Source organism: Nicotiana sylvestris, chromosome 8, assembly GCF_000393655.2.
Source record: "Nicotiana sylvestris chromosome 8, ASM39365v2, whole genome shotgun sequence".
Taxonomy (NCBI): Eukaryota; Viridiplantae; Streptophyta; class Magnoliopsida; order Solanales; family Solanaceae; genus Nicotiana; species Nicotiana sylvestris.
Window position 1 is genome coordinate 188,234,676 of NC_091064.1, and position 24,708 is coordinate 188,259,383.

Consider the following 24,708-nt stretch of genomic DNA (forward strand, 5'->3'; position numbering starts at 1 on the left):
TGCGAGAGGAAGACTATGCGGTATATCGATACCAAGCTGCTATTTATACATGTAAAAAAAACCTAGGCATTCGATTTCTATTCAAATTGGGTCTCTTAGGTTTCCATAGCAGACATGAAAGTCATATTCGGAGCTGCCATAATTACCATCCTAATTCTAATTTAGGTAAAACTCTGAAGTCGACTTACTTCTCCTATCCACTTTCCTTCTGTTCTTGTGCTCTTTTATTTTCCTTTTTCTGTTTTGTTTCATTTTGTGTCATTTCATTTTTTTGTTTTTTTTCGTAGTTAGTTTCTTATAATTATTATTAATATAATTATTATTATTATCATTATTATGCTAATGACCAATACACCCTTATTTAAAAAAATATAGGGTATTATATCCTCCCCACTTTATGAAATTCGGTCCCCGAATTTAACTCAAGTACGTACCTGTAGACTGTTACGTACCTGTAGACTAAAACAAATGGGGGTACTTGACTCGCATAGTATTCTCTATTTCCCAAGTAGCTTCTTCAAATGTATTATTTCGCCATAAGACTTTTACGAACTCAATTTCTTTTGACCGTAGCTTTCTTACTTGCCTATCAACAATAGCCATCGGTTCCTCCTCGTAAGACAACTTCTCATTAAGCGGTATAATAGGTGCTTCAAGCACCCGAGATGAGTCTGATATACATTTCCTTAGCATTGAGATATGAAACATTGGATGAATAAAGAACAACTCAGGAGGAAGTGCCAAACGATAAGCCACAGCTCCCACTCGGTCTAGTACCTCATACAGTCCTATAAACCTGGGGCTCAACTTGCCTCTTTTCCCAAATTGCATCACACTTTTCATAAGAGAGACTCGTAGGAACACTTTGTCCCCAATTGTGAATACTAAATCTCTTCTTCTCTTATCAGCATAAAACTTTTGTCTACTTTGAGCTGCAAGCAATCTCTGTCTGATCAGCTAGACCTTGTCCATAGCTTCTTGTACTAAGTCAGGTCCTAATAAGTTAGACTCACCAGCTTCAAACCATCCGATAGGAGAACGACATATTCTACCATACAATGATTCGTACGGTGCCATTTGAATACTAGACTGGAAGCTATTGTTGTAAGCAAATTCAGCTACAGGTAGATAAGTATCTCAACTACCTCCAAACTCAAGAATGCAAGCCCTCAACATATCCTCCAAGATCTGTATAGTACGCTCAAACTGTCCATCTATCTGTGGATGAAATGCAGTGCTAAAATCTACTCGTGTACCCAATGCTTCTTGAAAAGATTTCCAAAAGTGTGAGGTAAATTGTGATCTTCTATCAGAGATAATGGATATTGGAACTCCGTGAAGTCGGACAATTTCATTTATAAATATCTGTGCATACCTCACTCCATTATATGTAGTCTTCACTGGTAAAAAGTGTGTTGATTTCGTCAGTCGATCTACAATCACCCATACAGAGTCATAACCTCTAAGGGTTCGTGGTAGCCCGATGACAAAATTCATAGTAATTCTTTTCCGTTTCTACTCCGGAATCTCAATTTGTTGTAACATTCCTGCGGGTCGCTGATGCTCAGTCTTGACCTGCTGACAAGTCAAACAACTAGAAACAAAGTTAGCAACATCTTTCTTCATACCTTCTCACCAATAAAATTGCTTCAGGTCATTGTACATTTTTGTGGATCCAGGATGTATAGTGTATTTGGAGTTGTGGGCTTCTTCAAGAATAGCATGTTTCGACTCATCTACGTCTGCTACACATAGCCTGTCACCCATTCGAAGCACACCATCACTTTTAACAATCATATCCTTGCTTTTACCAGCTAAGGCCTCATTTCTGTATTTGCATAATCTCTTATACTCATATTGGGTGGCCTTAATGCGCTCAACTAATGAATACTTAGCTTGAGCACAAGCCAACAATGCCTCTGAATTTCTGACACTAAATTTGATACCTGTATCTTCTAGTCTCTGAATATCTTTGGCCAAAAGTCTCTTTGCAGGAGCTATATGTGCCAAACTCCCCATAGATTTTCTACTCAATGCATTAGCCACCACATTGGCTTTTCCAGGATGATACAAAATAGAACAATCATAGTCTTTGAGTAGTTCCATCCAACGACGTTGCCGAATATTTAGATCTCTCTACTGAAAGATATACTTTAGACTTTTATGGTCAGTATAAATCTCACAAGTTTCGCCGTGTAGATAATATCTCCAAATTTTTAGAGCAAATACCACTGCAGCCATCTCCAAATCATGTGTAGGATAGTTTTGCTCATGCTTTTTCAATTGTCTCGAAGCATAAGCAATAACGCAACCATTTTGCATGAGAACACATCCTAATCCCCCCCTCGATGTGTCACAGAACACCGTAAATCCTCTAGAACCTGATGGTAAGGCTAATGTTGGTGCAGTTGTCTGACACGTTTTGAGTTTCTGAAAGCTCTGCTCACATTCCTCCGTCTACTGAAACTTTGCATTTTTTGTGTTAGCTTAGTCAGTGGCGCTGCTATTCTGGAGAAATCCTGCACAAAATGCCTGTAATAGCCTGCTAAGCCCAAAAAGCTGTGAATCTCTGTAGAAGAAGTAGGCCTGAGCCATTTCTGCACAACTTCTTATCTTCTTAGGATCTACCATAATTCCATCTTTGGATACAACATGCCCCAGAAATGATACTGAGTCTAGCCAAAATTCACACTTTGAGAAATTAGCATAAAGCTGATGTTCTCGCAATGTCTGCAACACAGTCTTGAGATGATCCTCGTGTTCTCCTTGGCTACGAGAATATATCAGGATATCATCAATAAATACGATTACAAATCTATCCAGAAACGGCTTGAACACCCTATTCATTAAATCTATGAATGCAGCTGGAGCATTGCCAATCTTTGAAAAGTAGGCAACTCCTTGTAACTGATCAAACATGTCATCTATACGAGGCAAAGGATATTTATTGCGTATTGTTATCTTGTTCAACTACCTATAATCAATGCACATTCTTAGGGAGCCGTTTTTCTTCTTTACGAACAATATTGGTGCACCCCATGGAGGTATACTCGGTCTGATAAAACCCTTATCTAACAAATCATGCAGTTGTTGTTTTAGCTCCTTCAACTTTGCTGGTGCCATCCGATATGGCAGTATTGATATGGGATGTATGTTATATGGAAATTCAATACCAAAATCTATTTCTCGTATTGGAGGCAATTCTGGTAAATCCTCAGGAAATACATCAGAAAATTCTCTCACTATTGGTATATTTTCTATACTAACTGTTTCCTTTCTGGTGTCATTTACAATAGCTAAGAGACCCAAGCAACCTTTCTTCAGAAGTCGTTGAGCCTTCATAAAAGATACAACTTTGCGAGTCTCTGGAACCTGACCCCCTTTTAGAACAAAATTAGGTTTGTTTGTTATCTCAAACTTGACTATCTTTGCATGACAATCGACGATAACATAGCAAGAAGATAACCAATCCATTCCCATCAGCATGTCAAAGTCAATCATATCAAGTACAATAAGGTCAGCTAGAGTATCTCTACTCTCAACCCGAATCTAACAAGCACGATACATGTATTCAGCTAATAGAGACTCTCCAATAGGAGTAGCAACTAGAAAAGGGTCATTCAATAGCTCAGGTTGTGTACTAAACCTCAAAGCAAAGTACGAGGACACATAGGAGTGTATAGATCCCGTATCAATCAACGCAAGTGCATCAAATGAACAGACAGAAAGAATACATGTAACCACAACATTCGAGGCCTGAGCATCTTGTCTAGTAAATGCAAAAACTCTCGCCTGACCTCTACCAGCATTCCCTTATCCTTGATTCACAGCAGCATGATCTCCAACACCTCGACCTCTATTTCCTGTACATGTAGCACCTGAAGTATTATGAGTAGTCTGAGTAGGTGCAGCTGACTGAATAGAAGCTTGGTTGAAATTTCTCGGAGGCTGAGGGAAATCCCTCAAGTGATGTCCCAACTGGCCACGTCGAAAGCACTCTTCAGTTAGAATACGACACTGGCCCAAATGTGATCTACCATAGGTCTGGCAAACTGGAGTAGTGGCATATATCTGTCGAGAATTATGATGTCCAGATGTTGACGGTCCCCTAGTACCCTGTCTGTAATGTGGTATGTATGTGGTTTGGGAAGACAAATGTGTCCCTGTCTGAGAACCCTGTTGTTGTTGTCCCTGATTTCCTGCTCTTCGATTTTCACTAAAATTGCCACTGAAAGACCCTCATGTCTTAGCCTTCTTATGTAAATCACTAGGTGCACGCTCATCACGTCCCTTGTTTTTAATCTTTCTAGCAAGGTCGACTACATCATAGTAGGATAAAGTCTTTATCTGTGGGGCTACTGCAGTGTATAGACGACCAACCAATCCATCAATAAACCTCTGACTCGAGCTTCTTTGGTAGGCACTAAATAAGGAGCATATATAGCTAGCTTATAAAACTTAGTGTTATATGTTGATACATCCATATCTTGAGTCTGAACCAATCTCTAAAAGTCTCTAGCATATTTTTGTATCAGGTTGTCTGGAAGAAAATGATTCTTGAACAACTTAGTGAACTCATCCCATGTCAGTGGTGCTGCTCCTGCTGGCTTTCCTAGCAATACTGTTTTATACAATGTGTTGTCCATATCCTCTAGTTTGTATGATGCGAGCTCCACGACTCTCTCACTAGAACATCCTAGAGCACGTAATGCCTTGAGTGTCCCATCCAAGAAACTTTGAGGATCTGCTGAATTATCAAAACCTGTGAATTTTGGTGATTTCAATTTCAGGAACTCTTGTAAGGACACTTTCTTATTCCCGAAAGTCTGAGTCTGTGCAGGTGCTTGTGTCTGTAAAGTAGCCCGAGGAGCTGAACTTCCACTCTAAGTAGGCACCAATGCCTCTAACACATTCAATAACCTTGCCACTGTGTCTGCAGGTAAGGCAACAGTAGGTACAATAGTTGGCACTGGTGGCGGAGCATCCAGAACTCCCTGCCCTTGCACTTGATCTGGCTAGCAGCTTGGGGTTGACCTATGTTCCCAACTTCAGGTTGAGGATCAGTCTGTCTTCTAGTTTGATGCCCCAACTTGACCGCCACCCCTGGTAGTACCACGTCCAGCAGATGAGGATGTGTGTGTCCTAGCCATCTATAAAAGAAATATTCCAAAGTCAATCTCAAGTTATCTCAATGCACGATCAAAGAATGAAAGAAGAGAAAACATTCCTAGATGTTCAGTAGCCTCAAGATCATAAGTATTGGCGCCTACATACCCATGAACAAGACTCTACTAAACATTGCTCCATGACTCGGGACTTAAAGCCTAAGCTCTGATACCAACTTTGGCACGACCCAATTTAGGATCATGACTGACACTTAGGAGCAAGTGTCCCCAAGTAAGCCTCATCGATATTTTACAGAAAATCGCGCAGAATTTTCCCTATTTTTGGACTATCCAAAACTTTCTTGTCTCAAAATCAACAATCAACCATCCTAATATCAAACCAAACAATCGACAACTTATCAATTAACCAAAAAAAGTCTCCACCATTACTAATCAACCTACTAACAACTAAAAATACTAATTTATCTCTAACTTTGATAATAAAAGACGATACTCAACATAAGACTATAATAACAAAATAATACTCATGACACTAAAATGATAAATATGGAGCGACTCTAAGAGTTCAAAGAAAAGACCATAACAATAAATAAAATCTCCGGTCACGCGAACAAGTGCGAGGCTCACCAAGAACTATCAACTGGTGCGCTCTAATTAACGAAATCCTCGCCCGCGTCAACTGTTGTCTCTGTAAAAAAAAATTAGTGGGGGAATGAGTCGCTAGCTCAGTGAGTAATAGCACTTAGCCACAACCATTTTTATTGGGGACAAGTCAGAAACATGCTAGTATATTAAACAGAAAATATCATAAAATACCCTTTCAGAAACAATAAATATTTTTCAGTCTTATCATGTTTTTCTTGTAATATAATATGATTAACAATTCAGTAATAAGCTCGGTAACCACTGTATAATATCAATATTCATATTTGGAAAGTTTTAATGAACGGATCATGTAATCGGTATATCTGTGGACTTCTTCGCAAGAAGTCAAATATAACGGTAGTCCTCCTCGAGGGAAATCGGTAACTGTATGCTAGTTCTACCTTCCTACTAGCGATGGCTATAACTGTACTCTGTAATCGGTAAATACAAGGTGCACCAGGTCTAACGAACCCGTCGTTAGCTACGAGATCCTTCAAAGTCTACTCCCATTTATACTTATCTCTGTATCCGTATATACTCATAGGAAAATATTTTAAAACAATATGGGGCATTTCGGTTCTTAACAAATCATGTAATTTCATTTCGACAACAGTAAATTCAAGTAACGGTAAAACATATCTAGTGACAGCAAGAATATTTAAAACAACGATAATCATGTCAAATAACTATTTCCGTATCATATCGAGTAAAGACTTGTCCCACATGCAACTCAAATTAATTGGTAACATATTCATATTAAAAATTATGTGTAAATCATGTAAGTTATGAAGACACAAATTGCGGTAAGATTACTACTCACAATACTCGTGCCGAAATACCAAATACTTCACCTTGAGCAATTCGTAAAAATTCCTCCAATCAATCGGAAAGTAAGATTTCAAGTGTTGGCTTCAAAATAACGAAATGCTTTTAAAACCTAAAACCCTTCTCCAAAAATTATTTGCTGCGAGAGGAATACTATGCGGTATTGCTGATACCAAGTTGTTATTCATACATGTAAAAAAACCCTAGGCATTCACTTCTTGTTCAAATTGGGTCTCTTAGGTTTCCATAGCAGGCATGGAAGCCATATACGGAGTTGCCATAATTACCATCCTAATCCTAATTTAGATAAAACTCTGAAGTCGGCGTACTTCTCCTTTCCACTGTCCTTTTGTTTTTGTTCTCTTTTATTTTCCCTTTTCTGTTTTGTTTCATTTTGTGTCATTTCATTTTTTTTTGTTTTTTTTCATAGTTAGTTTCTTATACTTATTATTAATATAATTATTATTATTATCATTATGCTAATGACCAATACACCCTTATTTAAAAAAATATAGGGTATTACAACTTACTCTCGAGATATTTTCATCACATAACACTAACAGTTACTTGGTTAAATTACCAACATTAAGCATCTAAGTTGATTGAGCACAAGATGTAGTAGCATACTTCAACATATTTACAACATGTGCAGAAGGCACAAGTATATTGTCTGGTAAAACCATCTTCAAGCATTAGACATATAATACCCCAAAATATAAGTACAGTTTGTATCTTTTAAGTAACCCATCCTCAGCAATGAGCTGGAGCTAAATTCCAAGCTTAATAGTCATTTTTCTGCAGTCCAAAAACCACAACATAGGGAGATTTTGATGTACCCTGAAATAGCAGATATACACCAGTCAATTAAGGAAACTGGAGTTGAGATAAGCACAACGATAAAGTCAAAGCTCAGAGCAAGATCCTTACAGACATCCGCAGGTATCTTGAAAATAAGTTCCTTCAAAAGAGTGTTAGTTTATATTCAAAACAGTAGTGCATATATAGAGTTGGTGAAATTGAGAAAACATATATCTAAAACATTGCCATTTGCATAAGTCTGCCTAGAGATTGTCAAAGTAGCACAGTTGACATTTGTGGAGGTTAATTCTATACTTCTTGCAGGTACATGCAATAATAGAGACAAAATCTTAGTAGTTGATGAGCTGGTATTTGAGGAGACAGCGAGCAAAAGCAGCCTTGAATTCCTGTGTTCACTAAAACTAATGTTAGTACTTTAGCTCATACTGCATGCACATTCTTTACAATGGAAATTGAGAGGAAATATATCAAAATTTAATAGGTCTATACTCCAGATAAAAGTGCATATAAAGTTGCTATTCCTAGAAAATCAGATATATATCAACTTATCCAAAGGGTATACAATGAGAATAATTTCAGCAGTATGTACAAGTTCTATAGGAGAGCCAAAATTGGCCAAAAAGAATGTGGAGTGCTTGCTAGATGAACGATCTCTAGAAGTTATAAATTTCCACCTGCAGATCTTGGTTTCTAGAGACATTCTTCTTTTTCTTTTGTTCTATTTTTATCATTCTATTCGATCATATAAAGTTCATCAAAATTGCTCAAAAATTCATTTCAACATATTTTTCTCCTAAGTTATATCCAATGTGAGTGAAAAAAACTCTACCTAAGAGACTGAGTATTTTGTTTAAAAAACTGCAGAAACAATATATTACATACCCAGCTACGGATATAGGAATTAAAGGAGAAAACTTTGGCTATACATCTAGTACCATAAATGATGTTTACATGGTTCCAGTTAAGAAAGACCAACTGATTTACCCATATAAACTTAATGAGCAGCAGAAAGTAGTTGAAAGTACAAGTACTTATTAAATGAAATTACTAGGAACATGAGAGAAATGAAGAAGGAATTGTTATAAAAGATGTCACATACTATATGGCTGGGTATTTTGTAAGACTTACAAAGTATCACACTTAGGTGAAAATCCACAGAGCTTATTACGCCACACATACCAGCGGAGCGTAAATTCTGCTAAGCATAAGTACAGTAGCAGGAAGATATTGGAAGCAAATAGAAAGGAGCATGCAATGGAGTAGATGGATGTTGCAGTTAGAAGTTGTTAATTCTCTAAGTGGGAGAATTATTTACTTAGACTCCAAATGAATTAGGAAATTAGCAGGCCCGATAGAACTGCATAGTCCAGACAATGAAGGGCATCTATGCTTGTGGTAAAACAGAACTGCAGAAGAATATATGGGAATCTTCTTTGGTAAATTGCGCAAAAAAATTGTAGAAGAGGATAAACTTTTTAAAGAGTTCCTAAATGCTTGAATTATTAGGCTAATGAAAGCGCATAAGAATGATAGTTGATTTAGCCTGTCTACTGATAATTTCCTCTTTCTGCATTTTAAAAGGCAGCATGGAAGAATTTGTGTGATTTTAGGAACCTGTTGCAGTAGTTCTTTTACCAAATTTCAGAATATGAAGCGTAGAACATGAGTGTACTAAGAGTAAATGTGCACTCTTATCTTAGTTGTCATCCTATTTGTCCAAATCAATATTGGCATTCACATGTGATCGCAAAGGGAAAAAGACAAAGCACATTATTGAAATGACACTATCTCATCAATCATAATGGCACTACAGAGAGGCATTTCAAATACTAATGTTTTATAAATCTCAGAATTCATAGTAAGATGAAACGTCAAATGTAAGTAGATGACCAATTATTGTTTCAAAAAGGATCATATCGCCTTATTACGAAGAGTATCTACTTCAAACTTGATATGACTTATCTCAACACAATTCCAGCTTCATCAGTGAACATCTTATCATGCCAATCAAAGTTCATTAAGCTGGTGCATACTCCAACTCCTTGTGAAAAAGAGTATACACCTTCCAATCATTATAGATGAACACCTTAAATCCTCCAACATTGGCGAGTGCTTCACAAGTTCAGAAATAGCAACAACACCCTTATCTCCTCTCATGTTATTGTTGAGTTTCTTTTTAATATGGAAAGGTATTAAAAAGAGGATGAATGGGAAATGGAGGGAAATTTTGAGTAAAATTTTAAGTTTCCCTCTCTTTTTAATGAGATTGTCCCTCATTGGTAGAGGAAAAGGAGTTTGGTGGGTTTATATACAAATGCACTTCATGTAGCTCTTAAAGAGTTAGGAAGAAGGCAAGCCTCGCGCCGTCGTCGCTCGCTCGGTCGGCTTCAGCTTCGGCTTCGGCTTCGGCTTCGGATTCGGCTTCGGATTCGGTCAAATGATCGATTGATTGATTAATTTTTTGGACCAAATTTATTTGTTAATAGTGAATATTAACGTAATATTATCCGTGTTTGTAACGGATGTTTTCCAATCCGTGAATATTAATGAGCAAGTGCTCATTCCACCATGAGTAGTGCTCCAGCCACCATTGCCATATTGATTGCTCCATTAGTAAACAGCTTGGTGCTCTGTCCACCATGACCAAGTGCTCCACTTCATGAGTGGCAGCGGGTCCATTTTTAGCAGCTAATTGCACTATAAATAGAGGGTGCAAGCAGCCTGTTGAAGACACACTGAAAACTTTGAGCAATTGATCTTCTCTTCACCGAAAACTCAACGTTAGCTATACTTTGCAATCCTTATTCTCAGATTTTCCATACGAATTTCTGACTTCTCCTCCCTTGTTCTGCATTGTTTTAAACTACTAAGAAAGCAACAGTAAGTGTGATTTGCTGCCGAACTTTGTGTTCGCTGAAACATTGGGGTTTGAAGTACCGCTACATCAGTGTGTAATTCGTTCTATCCTGGGAGGAAATAATCCATAACCTTGGGTACTAGGAGGGAATTAAATTCCTTAAGGAAACACTGTGAATTCAGTGGGCTCGAATTAATTTGTGTTTCATTTATATTTACGTTAATAAGCTAACGTTTTAATTTCCATAATCATTATTTTACAAATACAGGAGGAACAACAAGCTTAAGGAATTTAATAATTTTAATTTCTGTATTTGTGTTATTCTTATTATTCTGGAAACTTAAAACCTTTGTGGTTTTGTGTACTCCCATTTGGAGAGTAAATCCTTCGTGGCATTTTGTTGGAGATTAAAATCTACGTGATTTTTCACTCCAGTTTTAAACGTTTGTTTGTGTCATTTTTTTTTCAGAAAAAAAAGAAGGCGAATGACGGAAATCAAGTTGTTCCGATGATGACTGCCAACGCATCGACAAGTCGAACTCCGACGTTGGCATCGGCAGAGAAACCCGGAAAATTTTCTAGGATGGATTTCAAGCGCTGACAGCAGAAGATGTTCTTCTACTTGACTACGTTATGTCTACAGAAGTTCATCAAGGAAGATGTTCCTGATCTTCCAGATGAAACTCCAGAGAATGAAAGCTTTCTCGTGATTGAGGCGTGGAAGCATTCTGACTTCTTGTGCAGGAATTATATTCTTAGCGAACTGGAGGATAATCTGTATAATGTATACAGTGGCGTGGAGACGTCAAAAGAATTGTGGAATGCGCTTGAAAAGAAATACAAAACTGAAGATGCCGGGATGAAGAAATTCGTCGCTGCAAAATTTTTGAATTACAAAATGGTAGATAGCAAGTCTGTTATTACCCAAGTCCAGGAATTGCAAGTGATTATTCATGATCTACTTACTGAAGGTATATTTCAAATGAATACTGATGTTGAAAGTAAAAATTTTAGTAATTTTACTAACGGAATTTTCATTGAAGGTCTTGTCATCAATGAAGCATTCCAAGTAGCAGCAATAATTGAGAAGTTGCCTCCATTGTGGAAGAACTTCAAAAATTATTTGAAACATAAACGAAAGGAGATGTCCCTTGAAGATCTCATTGTTCGATTGAGAATCGAAGAGGACAATAAAGCTGCTGAAAGGAGAGGCCGTGGAAATTCAACAATAATGGGAGCAAATATTGTTGAAGATAACAAAAAGAGAAAGAAGGCTTCTGGTCCGAAATACAACCCAAGCAAGAAGCGGTTCAGTGGAAACTGCTACAACTGTGGGAAAACCGGACACAAATCTACGGAGTGTCGTGCTCGGAAGAAAGACAAGCAAAGGGGTCAAGCAAACATGGTAGAAAAGCATGATGATGTTGATGACTTGTGCGCCATGCTTTCTGAATGCAACCTGGTAGGAAACCCAAAGGAGTGGTGGATTGATTCTGGAGCCACTCGCCATGTTTGTGCTGTGAGGGAAGCATTTTCTACATATGCTTCTGCTGGACCCGAAGAGACGCTCTCTATGGGAAATGCTGCTACAGCAAAAATTGAAGGATACGGTAAGATATTTCTCAAGATGACTTCTGGCAAGGTCATGACTTTGAACAACGTCCTTCATGTTCCCGAGATTAGGAAGAACTTAGTCTCTACTGGACTTCTTGTAAAGCACGGTTTCAAGTGCGTTTTTGTATCTGACAAGGTAGTGATTAGTAAGAATGAAATGTTTGTAGGAAAAGGTTACCTTACTGAGGGCCTTTTCAAGCTGAATGTAATAGTTGTTGAAACTAATAATAAAACTTCAGCTTCTTCTTACTTACTTGAGTCAAATGATTTATGGCATGTACGTTTGGGTCATGTCAATTATAAAACCTTGCGAAAAATGATTAACTTGGAAGTATTGCCTAAGTTTGAATGCGAAAAATCAAAATGTCAAATATGTGTGGAATCTAAGTATGTTAAACATCCTTATAAGTCGGTTGAAAGGAATTCAAATCCTTTAGACTTAATTCACACAGATATTTGTGACATGAAGTCAATACCATCTCGCGGTGGAAAGAAGTATTTCATAACTTTTATTGACGATAGTACTCGATATTGCTATGTTTACTTACTTAATAGTAAAGATGAAGCAATAGACGCATTCAAGCAATACAAAAATGAAGTTGAAACGCAACTTAACAAGAAAATCAAAATGATAAGAAGTGATAGGGGTGGTGAATATGAATCTCCTTTTGAACAAATATGTTTAGAATATGGAATTATTCATCAAACAACAGCCCCTTACACGCCCCAATCCAATGGGATTGCGGAAAGAAAGAATCGTTCATTAAAGGAGATGATGAACGCATTGTTGATAAGTTCTGGTTTGCCAGAGAACTTGTGGGGGGAAGCCGTTCTTACGGCTAACCGAATACTAAATCGAGTACCCCATAGCAAAACACAATCCATTCCATATGAAAAATGGAAACGAAGGAAGCCCAACTTAAATTATTTTAAAGTGTGGGGGTGTTTAGCAAAAGTGCAAGTTCCTAAACCCAAAAGGGTAAAAATAGGACCGAAAACAGTTGATTGCGTTTTCATTGGATATGCGACCAATAGTAAAGCATATCGATTTCTGGTTAATAAATCAGAAAATCCCGACATTCATAACAATACGGTTATAGAATCAGATAATGCTGAGTTCTTTGAATATATATATCCGTATAAAAAGGAATGCGAGTCGATTGGTGAAGGATCTAAACGACCTCGGGAAGAAACAAAAGAAAGTACATTTAATCAGGGAGATCCAAGACGCACTAAACGTCAAAGAACATCTACTTCGTTTGGACCAAATTTTGTGACTTTCTTATTGGAAAATGAGCCTCGAACATTTAAAGAAGCTATGTCTTCTTCGGAATCATTGTTCTGGAAAGAGGCAGTCAATAGTGAAATAGAATCCATTTTGAACAACCATACATGAGAATTGGTTGATCTTCCTCCTGGAAATAAACCTTTGGGTTCTAAATGGATTTTTAAGAGAAAAATGAAAGATGATGGCACTATTGATAAATTTAAGGCAAGACTTGTTGTCAAAGGGTATAGACAACGAGAAGGTCTTGACTACTTTGATACATACTCCCCAGTTACAAGGATTACGTCCATACGGATGTTAGTAGCATTAGCTGCAGTGTATGGTCTTGAAATTCATCAAATGGATGTTAAAACGGCCTTCTTAAATGGAGAGTTGGAGGAAGAAATTTACATGGAACAACCTGAAGGGTTTGTGGTTCCAGGTTCCAGGTAAAAAGAAGGTATGTAGACTTGTTAAGTCCCTCTACGGACTAAAACAAGCACCCAAACAATGGCATGCGAAATTTGACCAAACAATGTTGTCAAATGGTTTTAAGATAAATGAATGTGATAAATGTGTGTACATTAAAAATGTTCCAAATCACATAGTCATTGTTTGCCTATATGTGGATGATATGCTGATAATGAGTAATAACATTGCCAACATAAATGCTACTAAGCGTATGCTAACTAGCAAGTTTGATATGAAGGACTTGGGAATTGCGGATTTAATTCTGGGGATTAAGATCCAAAAGACTCCTCAAGGTCTGGCATTGTCACAATCTCATTATATTAAGACAGTACTTGAAAAATTCAAGCACTTGGGCTTTAAAGTTGCAAAGACTCCAATTGACGTAAATCTTGCACTAGCAAAGAATAAAGGCCAAAGCATATCACAATTGGATTATGCTCGTGTGTTGGGATGCTTAATGTACATCATGAATTGTACACGACCAGATATAGCTTGTGCTATAAGTAAACTAAGTCGATACACGAGCAATCCAGGTCAATCTCATTGGATGACAATGAAACGAGTTTTGGGATACTTAGAACATACCCAAAACTTTGATTTGCACTACAGTAAATATCCTGCGGTGATTGAAGGATATTGTGATGCAAATTGGATCACCGGTTCAACTGATTCGAAGTCCACAAGTGGATATGTATTCACTATTGGTGGAGGAGCGGTATCTTGGAAGTCGTCCAAACAAACATGTATTGCCCGCTCTACAATGGAGGCTGAGTTCATAGCCTTAGATAAAGCCGGTGAAGAAGCTGAATGGCTCCGGAATTTCTTGGAAGATATTCCATTTTGGCCCAAACCGTTGGCACCAATATGCATACACTGTGATAGCCAAGCGGCAATTGGAAGGGCTGGGAGCGTTATGTATAACGGTAAATCTCGTCATATACGACGAAGACATAAAACCGTTAGGCAACTTCTCTCTAGAGGAATTATCACGATTGACTATGTAAAGTCAAGTGATAATGTGTCGGATCCACTTACAAAAGGCCTAACTAGAGAGGTAGTTGAGAAATCATCGAGGGAATGAGACTATGGCCGAGAACAAGTCATTGTGGCGATAACTCTACCTAGAAGACTGGAGATCCCAAGATCTAGGTTCAAGGAGATCAAACAAAGTCATTAATGACGGTTCAACATTGTCAACAAAAATTTTGGTCCATTCTCGTGATGAGACAATGTTCAGTACCAAGGATAAAGCATGAAGGCTTTTTAATGATTTCTAAATTTGATACGGGGTATATCAAATAGTGTATCTACGGGATGACACGTTTAGAAATCACCTATGTAAGTGTGAAGTGTTAGCCGCTTCAAGGAGAATTTTGCAAGGCCAATTCTCTACGCACTTATGAAACCAGGCGGTGTTCATGGCTGAAACGAACACAACAATGAGAACCAAAGACGGTTAAGGGTTGATTGTGTGACTTATGGTTGTCTAGGTATACACTAAAGTTCGACGGTTCAAAGATATCAAATCTACCGATTGACCGAGTATATCCGACATAAGTTCACTACGGAAAGTTCAAAAGGAAACCTACTTATCCAGATGCAATTAATCCTTGCTTGCAAATCACACAAGTATTCATGCATACTTCCGTGATATAGCCATTCCCCCATTCATGTGGGGGATTGTTGAGTTTCTTCTTAATATGGAAAGGTATTAAAAAAAGGATGAATGGGAATTGAGGGAAATAAAAATTTTGAGTAAAATTTTAAGTTTCCCTCTCTTTTTAATGAGACATTGTCCCTCATTGGTAGAGGAAAAGGAGTTTGGTGGGTTTATATACAAATGCACTTCATGTAGCTCTTAAAGAGTTAGGAAGAAGGCAAGCCTCGCGTCGTCGTCGCTCGCTCGCTCGGCTCGGCTTCGGCTTCGGCTTCGGCTTCGGCTTCGGCTTCGGATTCGGATTCGGATTCGGATTCGGATTCGGAATTCGGATTCGGATTCGGATTCGGATTCGGATTCGGATTCGGATTCGGATTCGGATTCGGATTCGGATTCGGATTCGGATTCGGATTCGGATTCGGTCAAATGATTGATTGATTAATTTTTTGGACCAAGTTTATTTGTTAATAGTGAATATTAACGTAATATTATCCGTGTTTGTAACGGATGTTTTCCAATCCGTGAATATTAATGAGCAAGTGCTCATTCCACCATGAGTAGTGCTCCAGCCACCATTGCCATATTGATTGCTCCATTAGTAAACAGCCTGGTGCTCTGTCCACCATGGCCAAGTGCTCCACTTCATGAGTGGCAGCGGGTCCATTTTTAGCAGCTAATTGCACTATAAATAGAGGGTGCAAGCAGCCTGTTGAAGACACACTGAAAACTTGAGAGCAATTGATCTTCTCTTCACCGAAAACTCAACGTTAGCTATACTTTGCAATCCTTATTCTCAGATTTTCCATACGAATTTCTGACTTCTCCTCCCTTGTTCTGCATTGTTTTAAACTACTAAGAAAGCAACAGTAAGTGTGATTTGCTGCCGAACTTTGTGTTCGCTGAAGCATTGGGGTTTGAAGTACCGCTACACCAGTGTGTAATTCGTTCTATCCTGGGAGGAAAAAATTCATAACCTTAGGTACTAGGAGGGGATTAAATTCCTTAAGGAAACACTGAAGTGGGCTCGAATTAATTTGTGTTTCATTTATATCATTTATATTTACGTTAATAAGCTAACGTTTTAATTTCAATAATCATTATTTTACAAATACAGGAGGAACAACAGTTATTGCAAAAATGAAGGACACACAGTTCGCACGCTGCATGTGCTATAACCAAGCAAAAAATATACCTCTTTTTAGTTTTATACAGATATTTTACCCAGTTTATCTTACAGTCATCTTTTTTGTTCTTCTAAAAAAATTTGAAGGACTTATTCGGACTGAGTATCAGTGTAGATCATGTCCAAACATTAACCATGTAAATCCCCAAGTAATTTAAAGAAAGCTTTATACCAAAATACAAGGAAAAATGTGAACAAAGTAAATATAAAGTTAGAAGAACAGTAGAAGAAAGGGAGAAGGAACTAAACAGATAATATCCATAGAATATTAGATCTATGCAAATCAGTGACAAACCAGAACATACATGTATAGAAAGGGGTAGCAAATTAGCCAAAAAATATTAAGCACGCGAGAAGAAGATACGAATAGAACATGGCGAATGTAGAAACCAAACTGACACCTAATTTCAGCCAAAAGAAAATTAAAAGAAGCATTTTTGTAAGGTTATCATCCGAGCACCACTTCCTTATCAAAGAAATACCAATGTGTCTGAAATCCCTAGGTACACCATCCACTTCTTTTTACATAAACTACTATAAGCATTGAAATACAAATTAATGAAAACCACGACACTCAATATAAAAATTTGAAATAACCCAACAAAGGGTCTAAATAGTTTTCTTAAAAAGTAAGAAATTCATCCATTACCTCTTAATAGGAGCCGCCCACATTACTGTGAAGATGGGTAAGATAAAGAGAAAAATAGTTGTTTATCTCTTTCCTCATCTTATTCACATGCATTTGCAAAATCAGTCAGAAGAGCCAAAGATACAACAATTTCTTGAATAGCCACAAGAAAATCAGGCAGCTTCACCGAGAAATCAGTAGAATAGAGAACATTGATGGAGGAGAATTGAACAGGGATGAAGAGAATTGAATAGGGATAAAGAGAACAAGGCTTCAATCTTATGCTTACACGGTAAATTACTTTTACACAAGTATAGTACACGTGTTTTGAGGAAAAAGGAATGATGACAGAATTATCAATTTACCCCTATTAAATTCATATTTACAAAAGTGCCCCTGTTCGTACACCCCAACTCCCACTTCTATATAATAATAATGAGTTCAATCTCATACATATTACTGGGAAGATGACTACAAAGTAAAGTTATAAAACTAATGGGCTTAAGTGTAAATGGATAAAGGACCAAACTATCAAACTCCTTAACTCTATAACAAATTTAACCACTAATAAAGCCTAACGTACTACTTCCCGCAGCTATGCACAACTCAGGCCATATCACTACTTCCCCTTCCCCCTCCCCGAAAAAATTCCTTGACCTCAAGGAATGAAAGCTGGAAATCTAACTTTCAATGCGTTGGAATCTTCCCATATTGCCTGGTCTGCTAGTAAATGCTCTCATTGAATTAAAAACGGACAACTGCTTTGTTACCCTTTTGTATCATCCTACGGTCTAAGATCTTTGCTGGATATGGACAGTAAGGGCTGGACAAGTCTAGAACTGGAGGATGATTTACGGAGATTGGAGCTTCGTAGCAGGGTTTAAGGAGGGAAACATGGAAGGTAGGATGTATAGGTAATTGGTGTGGCAAAGCTAACTTGTAAGCAATATTACCAATCCTTTGGAGAATTTGATAGGGCCCATAGTATTTGGGGGAGAGTTTGTTGACAAGCTTGCTTGATAGAGATAGTTGCCTATATGGTTATATCTTCAAGTAAACTCAGTCCCCTACCTGGAATTGTCTATCAATTCTGCTCTTGTTTGCTTGATCTACCATTCTCTGTTGTGACCCATTCAAGTGGAACTTAAGTAGTTGCAATTTCAATTCCCTAGTAGTCATACTCCTGTCCACCTCTACTACCTCTGATTCACCTTGCATATATGGTAAATGCAATGGCAGAGGTTGCCCATACAAAGCTTCATATGTAGTTGTTTGAATAGAGGTGTGGAAGGTGGTGTTGTACCACCATTTTGCAAGAACTAAGTACTGAACCCAATCTCTAGGAGGATCAGAACAATAACACCTTAAATATGTCTTAAGACACCTATTAGTGACCTCAATCTAGCCATCAGATTGAGGATGGTAGGCAGTAGATGTGTTTAAGGTCACCCCTTGCATTGCAAAAAGTTCCTTCCATAGCTTGCTAGTGAAGACTGGGCCCCTGTCACTAACAATATCTTCTGGCATGCCATGCAACTTGAATATATGATCCATGAATAGTTTGGTGTAACGACCCGATCGGTCGTTTCATGAGTTATAGTCCCGTTCACTCAATTTCTACTTCTTTATGTGTTGTTCAGCTATATTTCATCATATCGTGTTGGTTGTTATGTGTTTGGAGTAGTCATGGAATGAAATGAGACACTTAGTCTCTTATGTAGAAACTTAAGTTGGAAAAGTCAATCGAATATTGACTTATAAGTAGAAGGTCTCGGATGTGAATTCTGATGGTTTGGATAGCTTTGTTAGGTAGTTTTGGACTTAGAAGCGTGTTCAGAATGTATTTTAGAGATCCGTAGTAGATTTAGGCTTGAATTGGTGAAATTGAAAATTTGGCATTTTTCGGTCGGCAGAGGAAATCTTGATATCGAGGTCAGAATGGAATTCTGGAAATTAAAGTAGGTCTGTTGTGTCATTTGTGACGTGTGTGCAAAATTTCAGATTATTCGGATAAGGTTTGATAGGTTTTTGTATCGTTTGCAGAATTCAGAAGTTTGGAAATCCTTAGGCTTGAATCCGAGGGTGATTTGGTATTTTGATGTTGTTTTGAGTGTTTCGAAGGTTTGAATAAGTTTGAATAGTGGTATATGACTTGTTGGTAGGTTTGGTTGAGGTATCGAGGGCCTCAGGATGATTTCGATGGGTTATCGGAGAGTTGGAAAAATTGGAGTTGCAGTTGAAGCTGCTGTTTTTTGTCATAACCGCACATGCGGATTAGGGATCGCAGGTGCGAGCCGCAGAAGCGGCATTGGTCGCAGGAGCAGAGGGATGGACCGCAGGTGCGAGACCTGGGGCGCAGGTGCGACGTCTGAGGACTTAAGTGACTTTCGCAGGTGCGGATTTTTGGATGCAGAAGCGGTCTGCAGGTGCGAGATATTATCCGCAGATGCGGAAATAGCTGGGCAGAAAGTATAAAAAGCCCTTTTCGCAAATTTCAATCATTTCTTCACCATTTTTGGATGAGTTGGAGCTTGGGGGCTGTGATTTCAAAAGGGAATTAAGTGTTTTTTCATTGAGGTAAGCTACTTGGACCTTGTATATTGTGTTTATGGCGATTATTCCATTGTTTAATCATGATATTAGTGGAAAAATTAGAGAAGAAATTGAGAGATTAGGGCTTGAAATTGGAGAGTTTAAATTGGGGATTTGAGGGGGCCATTTGAGGTCCGATTTTGATAATTTTAGTATGTATAGACCCGGGAGTGAAAGGAGTTTCTAGTTTTACGATTTTTGTTGGATTCAAAGACGTGGGATCGGGGGATGGGTTTGAGCAAATTCAGGATTTTGGGTCTAATTTGATAATTTTCGTGTGAGTTCTGTCCCTTTGGCATGTATTGATGATATGATTCGGATTTTGGTTAGATTCAGAGCATTTGGAGGCCGAAGCGAGAGGCAAGAGCATCGCGAAGTAGATTTTTGCCCGGTTTGAGGTAAGTAATGATTGTAAATCTAGATCTGAGGGTATGAAACCCCAGAATTTCGTACTAATTCTGATAAATGAGGTGACACACATGTTAGGTGACGGGCGTGTACCAGTAGGGATTGTGACTTGGTCCATCCCGTGACAACTATAGAGTTGCATATTTTGATAAATTCTATATGAAATCTATGTGTTTAAAAAATATTCTGTTAACTTGTGATGAATGCCATGTTTGGGGACTTGTGCCGTACTGTTTGGATCCTCAAGGCTATTTTACTATTATCCTCACACTGTTTTAATTCGAAAGCATATCCTTAGTCATGATTTTTACCTGTTTATTGTTTGATTCAATTTCATTACTCTACCTTCAAATATATGAAAACTGTTTGGGCTGAGTTCCTTGATTTTTTTTTACTGAAATGACTAGATGGCTGTGAGGTTGATGATTGAGAGAGGTCGAGCGCCTGATGGTGAGGATTATATATTTATGGATCAGACTGCACGTTGCAGCTATATATATATATATATGTAGATAGATCGGGCTGCATGCCGAAACGATATAGCGCTTGGGCTGTAGGAGCCCCTCTAGAGTTGGCACACCCCAGTGAGCGCAGTCGACTATATATTTATGGATCGGGCTGCACGCCGTAGTGGTTATTATGAGATATCTATTGAGCGGGAGTGCTGAGTGTGAGTGCTGATTGATGAGAACTGAGTTACGAGTGACTGAGAGGCTTGCCCGAGGGGCTATATATATGAGTGATACTTTGCCCGAGGGGCTTGTGTTATGAAATTTCTGTTTCACTCTCCTTTTATTCTGAGCCGCTATTGAAAATGTTGAACAAATGTTTTAAACAACTTTCATCAAAACTGGAGTTTTTACAAGATATTCGGAATTTAATTACTAAATTGACTTTGTTATTTCCACCAAGAATTTTACGTTATGAGATGTATATGATTTTAAATGCTCGTCACTGTACTCAACCTTTATTGATAATTGTTACTTACTGAGTTGGCATACTCACGTTATTCCATGCACCTTGTGTGCAGGTCCAGGTGCCAGGGCATCCGAGTGAGAGTTGTTCCTTCCTTCAGAGCATTTCCAGAGTTAGCAAGTTAGCTGTACGGCATCCGCAACCTTGCCCTCCTCCTTCCTATCTATTAGTATTTGTCTTTATCAGACTCATCTTGTATTGAGTAGACAGTATCAGGTTTTATTTTAGTGGCTCATGACTAGTGACGCCGGGATCGGGCAGTGGTTGATGTTTTGCATATTGTTTCCGCTTGTTTTGAAATGTTTAAACAAAAGATTTGTGATAGTATCTGATTAGTAAATGAATTAAGAAAAGACCTATTTTTGTTGTAAATGTCGAATCAGCTAGCCTGGTACTGTGATAGGCGTCATCACGACCGGGGTGGTTTAGGGTCGTGACAAGTTAGTAACAGAGCCTAGGTTATATAGGTCTCACCAGTCATGAGCAAGTTTAGTAGAGTCTTGTGGATCAGTATGGAGACATCTGTACTTATCTTCGAGAGGCTGTAGAACCTTTAGGAAAAACTTCACATTCTTGAATTCATGTCATGCGAATCTATTGATTCTGGTAACTAAACTTCTATTATTCTATTCTCTCACAAATGGTGAGGACACGTCCTACCGATCAGGACGGACAACCACCAGTACCACCAGTTGGGGCCACTAGAGGCCGAGGTCGCAGTCGAGGCCGTGGTAGAGGCAGGGGTGTAGCCCGCACAGCAGCTAGGGCAACACCTGCAGATCCACCAGCCGCCCCAGTTCACGATCAGGTCCCAGTTGTGGAAGCTCCAACAGGACCAGCTCAGGCACCGGCTATGCTGATTGTTATTCTGGACCTTTAGGAGGCCCTAGCCCAGATTTTATCAGTATGCACTGGCCTGGCTCAGGTGGTCTCAGTTACTACGGCCGCAGCTACTTCTTAGGCTGGGGGAGACACCCAGACTCCCACTGCTCGCACACTTGAGCAGGTTGTGCAGGGACTTCAGATGCCAGGGGCACCTCCAGCCTAGCCGGTTACGCTTGCTTAGGATTACGTGGTACCAGTTATGCCTGACGACGAGTAGCGTCGATTGGAGAGGTTTGGTAGACTTCAGCCTCCGACTTTCAGTAGTGCAGAGTTCAAGAATGCCAGGGTTTCTTGGACAAGTGTTAGAGGATGTTTTGGACCGTAGGTATTTTGGAGACCAGTGGGGTCTCGTTCACTACTTTCTAATTTTCAGGAGCTGCCTTTACTTAGTGGGAGGCTTATGAGAGGCGTAGGCCTGTTGGTGCAGCGCCCCTTACCTGGCAGCAGTTCTCCGCTCTCTTTTTGGAGAAGTATGTGCCATAGTCTCGTAGGGAGGATCTGCACATGCAGTTCGAGCAGTTGCGTCAGGATGGTACGAATGTGACACAGTATGAAATGAGATTTTCAGAGCTAACTCGTCATGATGTTTGGTTAGTTCTTACGGATAGGGAGAGGATCAGGAGGTTCGTGGATGGATTCACATATCAGATTCAGATTCTCATGACCAGAGAGAGGGTGTCAGGTGCTACTTTTGAGCATGTTGTTGATATTTCCCGAGAGATTGAGTCAATTTGTCGCAAGGGGAGAGATGAGAGGGAGGTCAAGAGGTCTCGAGGATTTGGTAGTTTTGGTGGTGCTCCTTCGAGAGTCCAGTTTCAGCACGACAGAGGCCGTCCATTTACATGCTGAGTCAGCTCGCCCAGTTCATTGTGGGGCATCATAGAGCCATGTTTCTCATAGTTCTCATTAGGGCCATTCATCACTTAGTGCCCTTCCAGCCTAGGGCTCGTCCCGTGCTCCATCAGTTTAGGGCTCTTCCATGCTAAGTCCTTCTACTAGTCATCCCTGTGATAGGGGTTCTATTCAATCCTCGTCCCCCGCACCAGGGAGTTATTATGAGTGTAGAGAGTTCGGGCATATGAGGAGACAATGTCCTCGTCTTCTTGGGGGTCTATCTCAGTAGATGAGTCATCCATCGACTTCAGCTCCAGTTACTTCACCACCTGCCCAGGCAGCTAGGGGTGGGGGTCAATCAGCTAAGGGTCGCCCTAGAGGGGAGGTCGATCAGGTCGTGGTCAGGCCCGTTTCTATGCACTCCCAACTAGACCAGATGTTATTGCTTCAAATGTCGTGATTACAGGTATTGTCTTAGCTTGCCATAGAGATGCCTCTGTGTTATTTGATCCTGGTTCCATTTTTTCATATGTGTCATCGTATTTTGCTCGTTATTTGGATATGCCCCGTGAGTCTCTTGTTTCATCTATTCATGTATCTACTCTGGTGGGCGATACTATTATTGTGGACCGCGTATATCAGTCGTGTGTGGTGACTATTGAGGATTTGGAGACCCGAGTAGACCTTCTATTGCTTTATATGGTGGATTTTGATGTGATATTAGGCATGGATTGGCTATCTTCGTGTCATGCTATTTTGGACTGTCATGCTAAGATAGTGACGTTAGCTATGCTGGGTGTGCTACGGATTGAGTGGCGAGGTTCGACTTATTTTGTTCCAAGTAGAGTGATTTCGTTTTTGAAGGCCCAGCAGATGGTTGGGAAGGGTTGCGTTTCTTATTTGGCCTTCATGAGGGATGTTAGTGCAGAGACTCCTACCATTTATTCAGTCTTGATGGTAAGGGACTTTCCAGATGCGTTTCTTGTAGACCTGCCGGACATGCCACTGGACAGGGATATTGACTTCGATATTGATTTGGTCCGGGAACTCAGCCCATTTCAATTCCACCGTATCATATGGCACCTGCGGAGTTGAAGGAGCAGCTTCAGGAACTCCTTGATAAGGGGTTTATTCGGCCTAGTATGTCGCCTTGGGGTGCAATTGTTCCATTTATAAAGAAAAAGGATGGCACGATGAGGATGTGCATTGATTACACGTAGTTGAACAAAGTTACAATCAAGAACAAGTATCCTTTACCTTGTATTGATGATTTATTTGACCAACTTCAGGGAGCGAGGGTGTTCTCCAAGATTGATCTCCGGTCAGGGTATCACTAGTTGAAAATCAGGGACTCGGATATTCTTAAGACGACTTTCAGGACCCGATATGGTCATTATGAGTTCTTTATGATGTCTTTTGGGCTGACCAATACCCCAACAACTTTCATGCATTTGATGAACAATGTGTTTCGGCCTTATCTCGACTCGTTTGTTATTGTATTCATTGATGATATTCTGGCGCGTAGTCAGAAGGAGCACGCTGAGCATTTGAGAGTTGTATTGTAGCGGTTGAGGGAGGAGAAGCTTTATGCAAAGTTCTCCAAGTGTGAGTTTTGGCTCAGTTCAGTGGCTTTTTTGGGGCACATGGTGTCCAGTAAGGGTATTCAGGTTGATCCGAAGAAGATAGAGGCGGTTCAGTGTTGGCCCAAACCGTCCTCAGCCATAGAGATTTGTAGCTTTCTTGGTTTGGCAGGTTATTACCGTTGGTTCGTTCAGGGATTTTCATCTATTGCATCACCCTTGACCTAATTGACTCAAAAGGGTGCTCCATTTAGGTGGTCGGATGAGTGTGAGGCGAGCTTCCAGAATCTCAAGACTGTCTTCACCACAACTCTAGTGTTAGTTTTGCCATCAGCTTCAGGT

General features: G+C 39.4%; 2 protein-coding genes and 1 long non-coding RNA gene across 3 annotated transcripts; all 3 read right to left on the reverse strand.

The window, feature by feature from the left end:
• Positions 1-459: 459 nt before the first annotated feature.
• Positions 460-1,497, reverse strand: LOC104243148 (uncharacterized). The gene is made up of 2 exons (XM_070155044.1): positions 1,146-1,497; positions 460-932 (listed from the first exon to the last, which is right to left on the reverse strand). The coding sequence occupies exons 1-2, from the start codon at positions 1,495-1,497 to the stop codon at positions 460-462; spliced, it is 825 nt and encodes a 274-aa protein (XP_070011145.1).
• Positions 1,498-1,632: 135 nt separating this feature from the next.
• On the reverse strand, positions 1,633-2,322 carry LOC138876145 (uncharacterized). Its single transcript, XM_070155045.1, has 2 exons — positions 2,230-2,322; positions 1,633-2,136 (listed from the first exon to the last, which is right to left on the reverse strand). The coding sequence occupies exons 1-2, from the start codon at positions 2,320-2,322 to the stop codon at positions 1,633-1,635; spliced, it is 597 nt and encodes a 198-aa protein (XP_070011146.1).
• A 4,837-nt stretch (positions 2,323-7,159) lies between these two features.
• LOC104243147 (uncharacterized) lies at positions 7,160-17,383 on the reverse strand. The gene is made up of 3 exons (XR_011401752.1): positions 17,114-17,383; positions 7,524-7,801; positions 7,160-7,433 (listed from the first exon to the last, which is right to left on the reverse strand). It is a non-coding gene; the product is annotated as an uncharacterized lncRNA (long non-coding RNA).
• Positions 17,384-24,708: the final 7,325 nt, after the last annotated feature.

Bases quoted from the DNA above. Each gene is read 5' to 3' on its own strand.
- LOC104243148 (XM_070155044.1), bottom strand. From the start codon at position 1,497: ATGAATTTTGTCATCGGGCTACCACGAACCCTTAGAGGTTATGACTCT. The intron at 933-1,145 runs GTAGTTGAGATA...GATTGCTTGCAG, and splicing joins TTGCATTCTTGAGTTTGGAG to CTCAAAGTAGACAAAAGTTT.
- LOC138876145 (XM_070155045.1), bottom strand. From the start codon at position 2,322: ATGCAAAATGGTTGCGTTATTGCTTATGCTTCGAGACAATTGAAAAAG. The intron at 2,137-2,229 runs GTATTTGCTCTA...ATCTTTCAGTAG, and splicing joins ATTTGGAGATGGCTGCAGTG to AGAGATCTAAATATTCGGCA.